At 61.0% G+C, this 13006-nt stretch overlaps 1 protein-coding gene across 1 annotated transcript; it reads left to right on the forward strand.

Annotated features, from left to right (window-relative positions):
* Positions 1 to 4: 4 nt before the first annotated feature.
* Positions 5 to 12639, forward strand: LOC110578084 (serine protease HTRA3-like; the record flags this gene model as incomplete). Its single annotated transcript, XM_021687610.2, has 3 exons — positions 5 to 368; positions 11052 to 11151; positions 12345 to 12639. Coding segments are annotated over 3 exons (759 nt in total), but the record flags the coding sequence as incomplete, so codon positions are not given.
* Between the last annotated feature and the right edge of the window lie 367 nt (positions 12640 to 13006).

Genomic DNA, 13006 nt, shown 5'->3' on the forward strand with positions numbered 1-13006 from the left:
GCTCCTGGCCGCGCTGGCCGCGCTGGCGCTGGCCCGAGAGCCCCCGGCGGCGCCGTGTCCCGCGCGCTGCGACGTGTCGCGGTGCCCGAGCCCCCGCTGCCCCGGCGGCTACGTGCCCGACCTGTGCAACTGCTGCCTGGTGTGCGCGGCCAGCGAGGGCGAGCCGTGCGGCCGCCCCCTCGACTCGCCGTGCGGGGAGAGCCTGGAGTGCGCGCGCGGCGTGTGCCGCTGCCGCTGGGCGCACGCCGTGTGCGGCACCGACGGGCACACCTACGCCAACGTGTGCGCGCTGCAGGCGGCCAGCCGGCGCGCGCTGGAGCTCTCGGGGACGCCCGTGCGCCAGCTGCAGAAGGGCGCCTGCCCATCCGGTAAGCGCTCGGCCCGGGCGACGGCCGCGGGGTGGGAGGGAAGGCGCCTCCGGGGGAAACTGAGGCGCAGAGCCAGGGAGGAGCCTCGAGGTCAGCACTGGCTGGGCACAATGGGCAGAAATCATCTAACCTGACCCCTGGCCTTCCGGGTGGGGAAACTGAGGCCCAAAGTCACAGAAGTAGTTAAGAGTGAAACCCGGTGCCCTCCTGACCACCCTAGGGGTCTGATCTAGCTCTCTGCTTCCCTGTCTCTCTCGGGCCCCATCAAAACGTAACTGTCTTGTGTATCATTTCTGCTGGTCCCATATTCCTGCTCTGTCCGGCTGCTGGGTGGAAAGCAATCTTTCCTGGCCTTAAATCTAACCCAGAACAGATGTTCTCTTGAGCGACATCCAGTGTTTCCTTTCTTTTTAGCTGCACTTAAGAGTTCACGTCTCTAGAGAGCTGTTTGGGAATGGTGAGCCAGCATGTGGGGTCTCTGAGTGGCTTGGGGCCTCCTGGGACAGGCTGCTGAATCAGGGACCTCCTTTGTCCCTTCAAACCCTAGGACAGCCTCCCCCCACCCGGAGCTGGCCCAGAACTGCTTCTTGCCACACAGCTTGACCCTGTGCATGGAAGAAAATGCTAGAATATCCTGCCGCCCCTTTATTTGTTTAGGGCACTTCTTAGGAAGTCGGTTCAGTAGGTACTTGCGGTTGCCATGTGCTTGGGGCTGAGCCCCAAGTTCGCAGAGATGAGTCGAGCCCTGTGTATGCCCTCAGTTTCCAGCTGGTGCGGGGAGACTCTGACCACCGGGCCCGGCTTTGCGGGCCCTGGGAGCACCGTGGGGAGTCCAGCTGCCTGGGGTGCCGAGAAGCCTTCAGGGATGAGGAGGGTCTCAACTGAATCCCGTGGATGAGGGGGGACAGGTTCTCTGGGAAGAGGGGAGAGCGTGAGCCACCACGTGGAGAGCATGGAGCCAGGAGCAGCTGGTGGGGAGTGGGATGCATGGGGTGGGGGGTGCGACTCCCGCAGCTGGGCAGGCTGGTGGGGATGGGGGACGAATGGCCATAAGCGTCCTGCCATTGGCTTAGACTTCATCCTGTAGGCCAGACTTCCCCCAGTTGTGTCTGGTATTCTGAAAATAAGTGTCTCATGGCCCAGAAAGTTTGGGAACATAAACACCGTCCATGCAGTGGTGATTCACACTACCTTGGAGTCTATCAGAAGTTCTGAGAGAACCTGCAGTGAGAAAAAAACAAACAAACCCACACACACAAAATCATAAAACCCAGGGTTTTCCAAGAGAATTTCAGCAGAGAGCTCTTCTTTCCTGGCAGAACACGTATGCGCTCCTCCTGGCACCCTGGGGTTCTGGGGAGCCTGGTCTGGGAAGACTGTGTAGGATTAAATATTATTTGGGGGGGCCAGTGAAGGGCTCTAAGGGAGGTGAGGGCGACAGTGTCCAGACTTGTGTTTAGATCATGCCCAGGAGAGCGAGGGATGAGGGCGCCGGGCCCCACGGAGCGTCTGAGATGGGCATTGGCATTGAATGAGCCACCATGGCTACACCTCACAGGTGGCCCTCTGCCCTGGGGCTTGGCACTGGTGGGGCCACCTCAGGCCATGCTGGTGGCTCCGAGAGACCGCAGGCTCAGGGCGAGGCGCGCCCGCCCACTACAGCTTGGTTGTGTCCATGGGGCCCCCCAACCCTGACTCCCCCGTGTGGGGGATGCTGTTAGAATAAGGTTCCAGGGCCAGGGGAGGGGAGGTCCCAAGCATTTCGAAACCCTCATTTTTTGAGGATGGAGTCTACATTTGTGAAGTACCTTGTCTGTGTGTCCAGCTGGCCCGGGGCTGGTGACAAGGGAACCATGATGGGCAGACCCTATCTGTGCCCTGGAGAAACTCGACAGCTGGGGAGACACGTGGGAGGGTGATAAGACAGGAGGAGCCTGACCCTAGACAGGTGCAGAGGTCACTCTGCAGGCAGGAAGGGCACGATGGGAGGAAGGGGCTGCCAGCGTGGAGGTCACGGGCTGGGGCTCTAAGGCTACTGACCCCCGTCTCCTCTTCTATAACGCGGGTGGGGCTGGCAGGGATCAATGAGCCAGGGTGTGTGGGCACGTGCCCCCTACTGAGCCCTCGGTAGACCACCTATTTGTTCACGGGTGACTGTCCCTGTTAGGACCACCACCGTGTCTGGTTTATCTGGCCAGGTCAGCTTCTGTGCTCAGCTGTGGAAGGTGAGTTGCAGCTCTCCCCGCAAAGGATGGGCGGGACAGGAGGGACCGGAGCAAAGCAGAGGCAGAAGGAGCGACCTCTCAGGCCCAGGCCTGACCCAGCCAGAGCCACGGGGGCAAGGAACACGGGAGGGAGCCGGGGCCTTAAACAGGGGGGTGGGAGACCTCAGTGCTGCTGGGAGGGCACTCGGGGCTGGGGTCGGTGCTCACTGTGCACGTTGTGGTCTGTGTGGCCCCGCCCTCGCTCCTGGGCCCTGTGCCATCAGATTGCCCCATGCACAGGGACCGCAGACATCCAGGTTTCTGCCAGTTACACCCGCTAAACCCAGCCCTTACAGAATACTTGCTGTGCCGGATGGGGTCTCTTGCTCGCGCTGTTTATCTGCCTCTGCCAATCTGGCCCTTCATACAGCCCAGATGCACTCAGGGAGGCAGGGGGCGGTCAAGTGATTGGTCTGAGGTCACTTGGCCAGGAAGTGACCGAGCCAGGCCAGGACCCCTGCTCTGGCTGGCTTTGAAGGCGGCGCTGTCATGGGGCCCAGGCTTTCTTCTGCAGGTGGGGGACAGCAGGGTCCCCGAGGGCTGGAGTCCGGGTCCGGCCAGGGTGTCCGGCGCCACGGGGCTCAGCCTTCATCGAGTGTCACTGACAGCGTCCACTCCATCCCCGCCCTCCCGAGAGTCTGTCCCGAGGTCACTGGGTGATGTCCACATGTAGCGGCCGGCGAGGTGCTGCCCATCCCGGGCTTCTCTGCACAAAATCCCCACCGTCTCCACCCTCAACTGGGCCTGCCTTCAGATGTCCAGGCGCTGACGACTCAGGTCCAGTCCCCAGTGCCCGGCTTGTCCTCTGCTGACCTGGTCCTCAGCCGCATGTGTGTGTCATGTCACCTTCCCCTGGCTCCTTACTCCCATCCACAGGCGAGTCCTCAGCTCCACCTGGAACCTGCCCCCGAGCCGCCCTCGATCCTCCTTGCCCCAGCACCACTGGCCTGCACCGCCCCACCTCCCTCATCTCCCTCTGGTCACTTCTCCACGCAGTGACCATGATAACCTGGATCAATGCATTCTGCCCGTCCCCAGCAGGAACCCCTCGGCAGCTCCCCAGCACTGACTGACCTGCGAGGCCATGTGCCGTCTGGCCCCTCCCACCCTACAGTGCCACCTCATCCTCTGTGCTCCTGCCTGCCCTTCTGCTCCCCACCTCAGGGCCCTTGCACATGCTGGGCCTGCAGCCCCAGATGCCCATTCCTCACCTTCATGGAGCCATGTCCTCCTCTGTCTGGGCCTAGATGTCCCACCACCCCTGAGCCACCTTCCCTGACACCACACCCAGACAACCCCTTCCTCAGCCTCATGAGCACACCACGGGGTCCTAGCAGACCCTCCCTTCACCGGTGTGACCAGGCTTCTCTGCGGTGTCTCCATCTCACCAGCTCTGAGCCCTTGATTCCCTGCGAGGCCTGCTGTAGCACCCGGCGCACGGTAGGAACTGTGGAATGAACGAATCATCTTTCAACAGGTGAATCCCCTATGATCCTTGGATCCTCCTTGCATACCTCCAGTGAAGGGGGCTCACTACCCTTCCAGGAGCTTTGCATATCCCCATCTCCCCTGACAGCAGGGGGACTGCGTGGTGTGGAGAAGTGTCTGTCAGTGGGATAGTAACACGGAGATGAATGTGCTCAGCGTGTCTACAGGGAGAGGAGGCTTCCTTGTTCACCTAAGCAGAGCCCCGTGACCCTCAAAGCCTCCCTGCCCACGACTCAGACAAATAGGTCTATGTGCACACAATTAATTCAAAACTTAGAGCCCAAGGGTGATTTACAACGTGGCATTTGATAATCCGCGTGGATTGTGCAAGCCCAGCGCAGGTTCCGATGGTATCTCTCCCCGTTTTATTTATTTAAGAGCTTTGCTTGATGTTTGAGTTCTAATTCCCTTCGCGGCTTCCTGCGTATGTCTTGGATGGAATTCAGCGCCGGGGACCGGGCAGGATGACGCCTCCCGTCCTTCTCCCCCCCTTGCCCTCACGCTGGACAGCAGAGCCCAGCTGCAGCCTCTGGCGCTTCTGAGCCAGGAGCCCCATCAGAGGGGAGCGGAGACCGGGGTACTGAGCAGCCGTGCTTTGTGACCAGGGGCCCAGGGAGCACCCCCACCCTCTGTGCTCCTGCCGTCGGCCTGGAGGTGCGCCCGGGGTCCCACAGCAAGCCCTGGGGTCTGCCTGCTCAGGCTTCTCCCCTTGCCCTGCACCTCCACACAGCGGCCCGAGGGGGTGTCGTAAGACTTGCATCTCCCTGCCCAAAGCCCAGCCATGGCTCCCACTGCCTTCAAGACCAAGCAAGCACAAACTTCTGATGCCGCCTGGCCTCACCTTCCTGCCCGGCTTCATCACCGTTAGCAGATCCCTACGAAACCCCTGCTCCTGTCTCGTGAGGGACAGATGACTCTGTGTGGAACCCAGCTGAGGGAGACACCGCCGCCAGAATGGGGGAAGGGGAGATCAGGAAGGGCTTACTACAGGAGGTAGCATACAGACAGCCATTGAGGGGTGGGCACAAAGAGCACCCGTGCAGAGAAGGATGGCGGGAAACGCTGTGAGGATGATCCATCATCAGGAGGCAAAGAGCCACCGAAGGTTTATGGGTAACAGGTGTGCAAAATGGCAGAGGGGGCCCAGCTAGTGGGAGGCCAGTGTCCTGGGTGGGGAGAGCTGATGAGGCCTGAGGATGTCTGATGGGGGTTGGTCAGGGGGCTGTCGGGGCGGATGGATGGCGGGGCCTTTCCTGGAGGCAGGGCGCCTGGAGGAGCAGGTTTGGAGAGGCAAGGTGATGAGTGCAGATTAGGTACGAGGGGCACCTTGGTGCGGAGGGTTTCCAGTGGGGACAGGGTTCCGTGGCAAGAGACCAGCTGATGAGCGACTGCGTCCGCGTGTCCATGGTGGGCACCTGGCTAAGTGAGCAGTCTGTCCTCCCGAGGGTCTGAGTATTGCCTCCTCTCGGGCCTTGCTTTGAGGGAGAAAAGCCACCGGGTTTACCAAGGTCAAGGGCGAGACACCAGGCTTGTGCTTCAGGCTGCCAAAGCCTTAAACACACATTATTTAGGTCTTGTTTTCATGGCCCTTTATAAGAAAAAGCTCAGCAGGGGCAGGGACCTACCCCAGGTGGGGAGGAACAGCTCTGCCCAAGCCTAGGCCCCCTGATTCTCCATCTGCTGTGCTGCATGCTGGGCAGATCTCCAGCGCCTCGAGAAAGTGGCTTTTCTGTTTGATTTTGATAAGGGTGTTAAATAAGCAGGTAAGAAAGAGAATAAAGTCACAGACTCCTTGTCCTCAGCACAGAGAAGATGTGGCTGGGACGTATATGTGTGTGCCCTAAACGGAAAACCAGGTCTCGTGTAGGGGGGAATCGGTGAACCCTTGGAGTTACGCAGTGCACAACCTGCCCAACTGTATGCTTTAGCCCCTATAGCACAGGATAGGCAGAGCCCAGAACTGGGACTCAGTTCTGTTCTCCACGTCCAGCTGCTCAGGGGTGTGTCCCAGCTACCCCACCTGCAAGTCTCCTAAGTTCTCTGCACCTCGGATCTTTCTGTGAAATGGGACCTTTCTGGCTGGGACCCTGGACAATCAGTGAGGTGAGGAATTTAAAGTGCTTTGCACAGCGTCAAATCTAACAGACTTTAGTGTGAACAGACCTCAGTGCCGATAAGTGGGTGTTTCTGACATAAATGGAATTTGTGAGAGAGAAGGAGAGGTAGTGGAGGAAGGAAGATGCTGGAAGGCCATGTTTGTGGAAGGGCTACCATGTGCCCAAGGGAGTTCTATTGACCTTGTTCAGTGCACGACCCAGCCGGGGAGCCTGAGCCCAGAGGAGTCAGCCGCTGGACCAGTCAGGCCAGAGAGTGCTTCCTGTTGGAGGAGGGCCTGGGGCTGACCCCACCTTGGCTTCCATGGTGACCCAGAGTCCTGCCTGGCCTGTGGTACCCTTTTGGTAAAGGACAGACAAGCTAATGGCATGAGGTTAGCACATTACAGGAGCCAGACTGACCCCAAGCCGAAGACTGGCCAAGCTGGGTGCCCCTGGGCAGGACAGCCCATCACTGGCTGAGGACCAGCCCAGAGCAGAGGAGGGACCTGGGGTCAGTGTCAAGGGACCTGGCTCTGGGCCTTGGGTGGGGGGTTCTCCTGGCCTGGGAAATGGGCAAAGATCCTGCCTCACAGAACAGCTTCGAGAGTTCACTGGTCTCATAAACGTCTGGGGCCCAGCGAATGGCGGCTGCTGGGCAGGACCCGTGCAAGGGGGGGAGCCCTGCATCCAGGGACAGGAGCCTGGGCCTGAGGGCCACAGACCGCAGCACCATGCCCCTGGAGCCACAGTGGGATCTGGAGCCCCTGTTCCTGGCTCGGGGGGAGGCAGTCACTTGGGGACAGGCAAGTTTTCAAGATCAAGAAAAACACAGGGCACTGTTCTAAGGACTAATTAGACCCGGGAGGCAGCTCCTGGGGCTTCAAAGCCTGCCCCTGGTGGGTGCGTGGGGCCTGCGGGTGGGGGCTGGGGCCATGGAGGGGCCCCTGAGATGGTGCATTTGTCCCCACAGAGCATTCGTGCACCCCCTTGCTCATTCACTCATTCTCTCACTGCTCCCTGCTCAGTGCTGTGGATTGGGGGCACCCAGGCCATGAGGACAGTCCGAGGGACACGCCTTGGGAGGGGTTCCGAGGGGCTGTGGAACCCAGAGGGGTGGTTGTGGTCACTGAGCCTGCTTGAAGGATGAGAGAAGGGCAATTGCTGACAGAGGGAACCAGAGCTGGGGGTACAGAGGGGAGAGTGGCAGTAGGCGAGCCTGCAAATGCAGATGGAACCCGGACACCCAGGTCCTTGAATGCACTGATAAGATGTTGTCATCTAGTCTGCAGGCTGTGTATAGCATTATGGACAGATGGGCACAGCTGGGGCTTTGTGGTCATCTGCTGATGGCCCTTCCATCCCAGCTCATAGCTAACCACTGGGTGACAGGTGGGGGCTTCTTCTGATGGACTAAGGGTAATGACCTCAGGGTTAGCAGAACAGACCTGGGTCTCAGTCCCGGCTGCCCATTATGTGCTGGAGGGGTCGTGCCTACAGATGGGCAGGCTGTGCAAGGGACGCTGGGCGCACCGTGATCTTTGTTAATAATGGACTCGTGCAGTTCCCAGCCTGCATAGCAGCAGTACAAGGTGGCCCTGCGGAACATCTGAGCTAGTCCGTTTCCCACTCCGGGCCTCGGTCTCCCCATCTGTTCCATGGCATTACGACTATCCAGAGCTGGCCTATGGTGAGTCCTCTTTCAGGGTTTGCCACTGTCCCTGAGCTCTGCCAGGCAAGAATGTTGGGTCGGAGCCCGGCAGCCCAGCTCCTCTCCCTGCTGTGCGTGGTCCCCGGCGCTCGCTCGCATCCTGGCTGTGCCCCTTCCCCTCCCCGGTGGCGCCACAAGACACCTGGCCCTGATTGCTTTGCTCTGTGTCAAATTCCTCCCAACTAGAACTTCCAAGTCCTGTGGATTACAGTTTATTTTTGAAAACAAAACAAAATGCTAACAGCTGAATCTGGTCGGGACTGCTGTTGACTTCAGAACTTTGGCTGGAGGAAGGGGTGGGGGTGGGGGTTGTCAAAACCCCAAATAAACAGAGTCTGCTTTCCAGCCGTGGGGCCCAAGGTTTTCATGTGGGAAGAAGCGGTGGGAACCGAGTCCTCCCTTCCCACTGATTCATGGGGCGATTCATCTGTGTGTGGGGAGGAGGACCAGGAAGCTGGCCCTGCCCCGCCCCACCACCCCCTCCCCACCACCCACCATGGTCCGTCTACTTAAAGGGACAGGGCCTGGCAGGGCCCAGGTCACCAGCTGGCTGACCCTGGAGCCCCACGGGGGTGCCCCAGGCCCTGGGTCAGGAGGGCTCAGGCTCTGAAGTCTTTGGGACCTGGATCGAGGCATCCCTGGGCTTCCCTCTGCCCCATCCCCTGTCACCCTGTGCTGTGCCTGGCTGGTCACTCGTCTGTACTTGGCGTAGAGGGCACACAGAGACACTCAGCATGCGTGGATTGAATATGCCCCATGTGAGAGGGAGTGCCAAGGGCGGGGCATTATTCTGGGAACCCCGAGGAAGGAGAGACTCATTCTGCTGGAAGAAGCCTGCCAGGGGCCTGCCTGGAGGAGGTGGGATTTGAGTTGTGCCCAGGACAAGCTGGAGCATCTTGCTAGGGAGCAGTGGGGAATGGTCTTTGTAGGTGGGGCACAGAACGGCAGGTGATGGAACAGAGACTTGGGGTAAATGGCCCAACAGGTTGCACAGCTGGGGGGGGGGGTGACACCTGACGTGGCCCTCGGGGACTGCCCAGCCCAGCACGGCACGGTGGGCATGCACCTCGGCTGGGGTGAACCCAGCACACGAGGGAGACCTGCAGACCCTGCCAAGCCCCGACCCGTGGAAGGGAGAAGGGCCTGGGGCAGAGGTCCTCTGAGGTCCCAGGGCCACGGGAATTACCTGGTGAGGAGTGTCCCGTCAGAGACCAGAACCCGACAGGACAGCAGTTTCTGTGACTGGTTTCCTTCCTCTGCCTGGAGGCAAGAGCATGGTTTGGGTTTCCAGGGGCCTCGGGGTGGGGGAGACCGAGCTGGCCTTAGCCCCCATAGCTGACTAGTGAAACTGTAGAGTTTCAGGGACAATTCGCAATCTTGCGTGGAAATAAATGTGTGGAACCAGAGTGGGACCAGCCCCTGGGGCCCTTGTTATTGTGAGCTCTGAACCCTAAACCCCACCCCTCCGAGGGTTTTCCCACCCAGGGGAGGGCTCCCAGGCAGGTAGCCCCTGGCCTCCTGCAGTTGGTTGGGCGAGGGGCCTCAGCCGTGGCCGGCCACAGGCCATGTCTCCCAGCCGGGCTCTGGCCACCCCCGGACAGGCCGCCTTTGATTCAGGCTGACCACAGTGGCCTGCGCCCCCATGTCCCACGCCCACTGCCTGGCTGAGAGATGGACATCATAGAATTGGTGGGTGGGGCTTCCTCTCCACCCCTGACCTTGGAGCCTGAGGCAAGCCCTCTCCGGACCCGGAGTCCCAGTCCAGGCATAATAGACAGTCAGGGCATGAGGGAGCCACTGGGGATGGGTGAGGGGCCCCTAAGGAAGCGAGCCCCCGGCCCAAGCTTGGAATATGCCTTCTCCAACTCGATATGTGTCTTCGGGCAGGAGGATTTATCACTCAGCCCCACAGTCGCCCCACAGTCGCCCCACCTTTGAGAGGGAGGCAGTGACCCCCGCCCTGGCTGCCCCCTGGACATGGGGAGAATAGTCAGGATGTGCCCACAAATGTTTATGGGGCATGCAGGGTGGCCGCACTCATCATGACCTCCTGTCCCTCTGGACAAAACGGAAAACCAGATTCTCACTAGATCCTCATGCCTCAGCTGCAAAACTAGCCTTCACAGGCCGAGCCCTGTTTGCTCACTGACCCAGGTGCCAGGGGGCGTGGTGGGCTCCCCTGGGCAGGGAGCTTTGCACCCGCAAGTCACATTCCTACCCAGTTCCCACAGGGCAGGAGGGGTCATCTTCAGTCTCAGTTTCAGACTAGGAGTCAAGGCCCAGAGAGGGCGAGTGATTTGCCTAAACCACACAGCTGGAGGAGGGGTGCCCAGCCAAGCCCGGCATGCGCCAGTTCCAGGCATAAGCTCATTCGGGGACCATGGGTTCCAGGTAGCGCCAGTCTCCGGGGGGGACCTGAGGGGCCTCGGCACATGCCCAAGCAAGGGAGACCAAAGGGGTGTGGGCCCCGTGCCACCCACATCCCTCAGGCCTGCGGTCCTGGCAGGCGGCAGCCCCCGCTGCTGACAGCAGCAGAAATCTGAGCCGGCAAAGGTTCCAGGGGGGTTTGTGAACCACCCGGCAAGTTGGACTTGGGGCCTGGCCAAGTTGGATAGGGGGCCCTGGCGACTCAGACTTCGGAGTCCCGCGGGGCCCAGGAGGGGGTCACACCATGGCCAGACCGGGGCAGCTTGGAAGGGCGAGCCAGGGGCCCCTGCCGGACCCTTGCCCAATCACTGCTTTAGCCCCAGGGCTGGAGCAACGGGCCAGAGCCGCAGGGGAGGGGATGGTTGCCTCAAGCCGGGGCACTGCCGTCTATCAGAGAAAGGGTCAGGGCCCCGGGGGATGGCCCAGATCTAGCTCCAATGTCCTGTCACTGCTCACAGCTGAGGGCAAGTGTCCTCACTGCTCTGAGCCTCCTGGCCCACTTGGTGGCGTCCAGTGAGGTAATGTGAGGAAGCTCAGCATTCGCCATTCTTGGGGCAAAGAAGGCCCCTCCCAAACGTCTGGGTGTCACTGTGCTGCTGAGTTTGGGGCATCGCTGACCGGTGGGGTCCCTGGGGGAGCTTCCTCCTGGGTGGGGGTTCGGGCGCCTCACTAATGCTCCTGGTTCTTCCTGCCAGTGCAGGTCTCCACCAGCTGACCAGCCCACGGTACAAGTTCAACTTCATCGCGGACGTGGTGGAGAAGATCGCGCCGGCCGTGGTCCACATAGAGCTCTTCCTGAGGTGCGTGAGCCCCTCCCAGGCGTCCGCCCATTCTAGCACCGGGGGAGGTGAAGCCAGGTGCATGTGGGGTCAGGTGGGTCTCCCTGACACCTCCTTTGCAGGTACCCTTGGGGAGGGAGGCCCACTCTCTGCCCCTGGTGTCCTCGCTGAGGGGAATGGATACACACCTGCACCCTCTGGGCTGCAGGTTTGCTAAGGAGGTGTGTCCCAGGGCAGGGGGCGCCCTGGTGTCACAGAGGGTGCCTGAGCTGGTTCTGGGAAGCACTGCCACCCCAAAGGCTGATCGCCTGTGGAATCCTGGGGTCTCCTCCCAGAGAGACCTCTATTTCCCAAAGAGAAAACTTTGGCAGCAGGTCGTCTCAAGTTAAAAGTGTTTCTTCCTTCTGTCTGACTTCACCTCTTGGCCCCTGTGTGTGGAGGGGGCCACCAAACCGCCCAGATGAGGCTCGTAGGGTCCGAACCCCTCCACGCTGATGGAGGACAGAGGGAGCCAGGCCCCTGTGCACCGGAGTGGACAGTCACCCCGTGGCCTTGGGCCAGGGCACTGGGGCCTTGTACGTTTGCGTAGCGCTTTCCCCGGGGGGTTGGAGGCAGGCTGGTGCCATGATGCCGACACTGAGGCCCATGGGGGCCCCTGGGGGGTGGGCAGAATCGCTCATGCCCTGATCTCTGGCCCCAGCATGGGGCTCCCTGCTCACTGGGCATGGTGCTTGCCCAGTGGGAGCCCTTGTCACGAGGTGTCACTGCCCCCCATCTCTGGAGGGCGGGGACTGTCTTCACCCCTGATGGTGCTTCACGGGGCGAGCAATGAACAGCACGAGCCCCCCCATCAGAACAGCAATGCCCTTGGACCAACTGTGTGCTCCGAGCCCTGGTGGCCGCTTTGCCAACATGTATCTCAACAGCCCTGGTGAGTGCCCACCTCTTAGAGGAGGGAGCCGGGCACAGGCAGGACTCACCCTGAGTCAGGACCGGGGGCCCACCCCTCCGTGCTGACACTCTGCACCCCGAGGCCCTTTCTGCTCTCACGCACGGCTAAACCCCAGATGCTAGGCTTTGATGTTCCCATTCCCTGGGTGTGGAGTGAGGCAGGGGACCTTCTCCAGGCCCACAGAGCTGCCGAGTGCCGAGCTGGGCTTTGACCCCAGGTCTCTCAGGCCCCAGAGTTGACCCCTTACCTGCCCTTTCTGCAGGCTCCAGACCCCGAGACATGTCATTGAGGAAATTACAACTGGACATGCTAAGTGGCACATCCCTGGCCTTGTCAGTGGCTCAGATGGGGCCAGTGTCTTTCTAGAAGGCTCCGGGCACCAGGCTCTGAGCCAGCTAATTGCTGACGGCAGCTTAGCCTGGCAGGCGGCAATGCCTTTGCCACATCAGCCTTGGAGGCTCATGTCCCAGTGGGCGGGTGGGCAAGACCAAGCGGGCCAGATCCCAGACACAGATGAGATGCTCATCGAGCCTGGGAGCCTCGGCTGTGACCCCTGACCTGGGGGAGGAGGACGCCAGCGGCCTCAGGCCCCTCCTGCAGACAGCCAGCTCCTACCGTGGGTACAGGAGGCGGTCAGGTGCAGCCCCTGCCCTGGGCCACACTCAGAGCTGGGCGGCAGTGGAAGCTGACCATGAGAGTGGACAGAGGCCAGGGTCCCCCCGGGGCCGAGTGGCCAGGCTGCCTGACCCAGACGAGGCCCTTGTGTCCTGGGCCACGGCATCTGGGGCCTGCTACCATGTAGGGTGATCGTGGGCATTAAATCACTTTGTGTCTGGCTTGGAGGGCTCGGTGACGTGAGCCCCTGACACTGGTCCTGCCCGCGAGGCAGCCTTCTGCACTCCCTCACGTCCCTGAGACATTCCC

The sequence above is a fragment of the Neomonachus schauinslandi genome, unplaced genomic scaffold (genome assembly GCF_002201575.2).
Source record: "Neomonachus schauinslandi unplaced genomic scaffold, ASM220157v2 HiC_scaffold_800, whole genome shotgun sequence".
Lineage (NCBI taxonomy): Eukaryota > Metazoa > Chordata > Mammalia > Carnivora > Phocidae > Neomonachus > Neomonachus schauinslandi.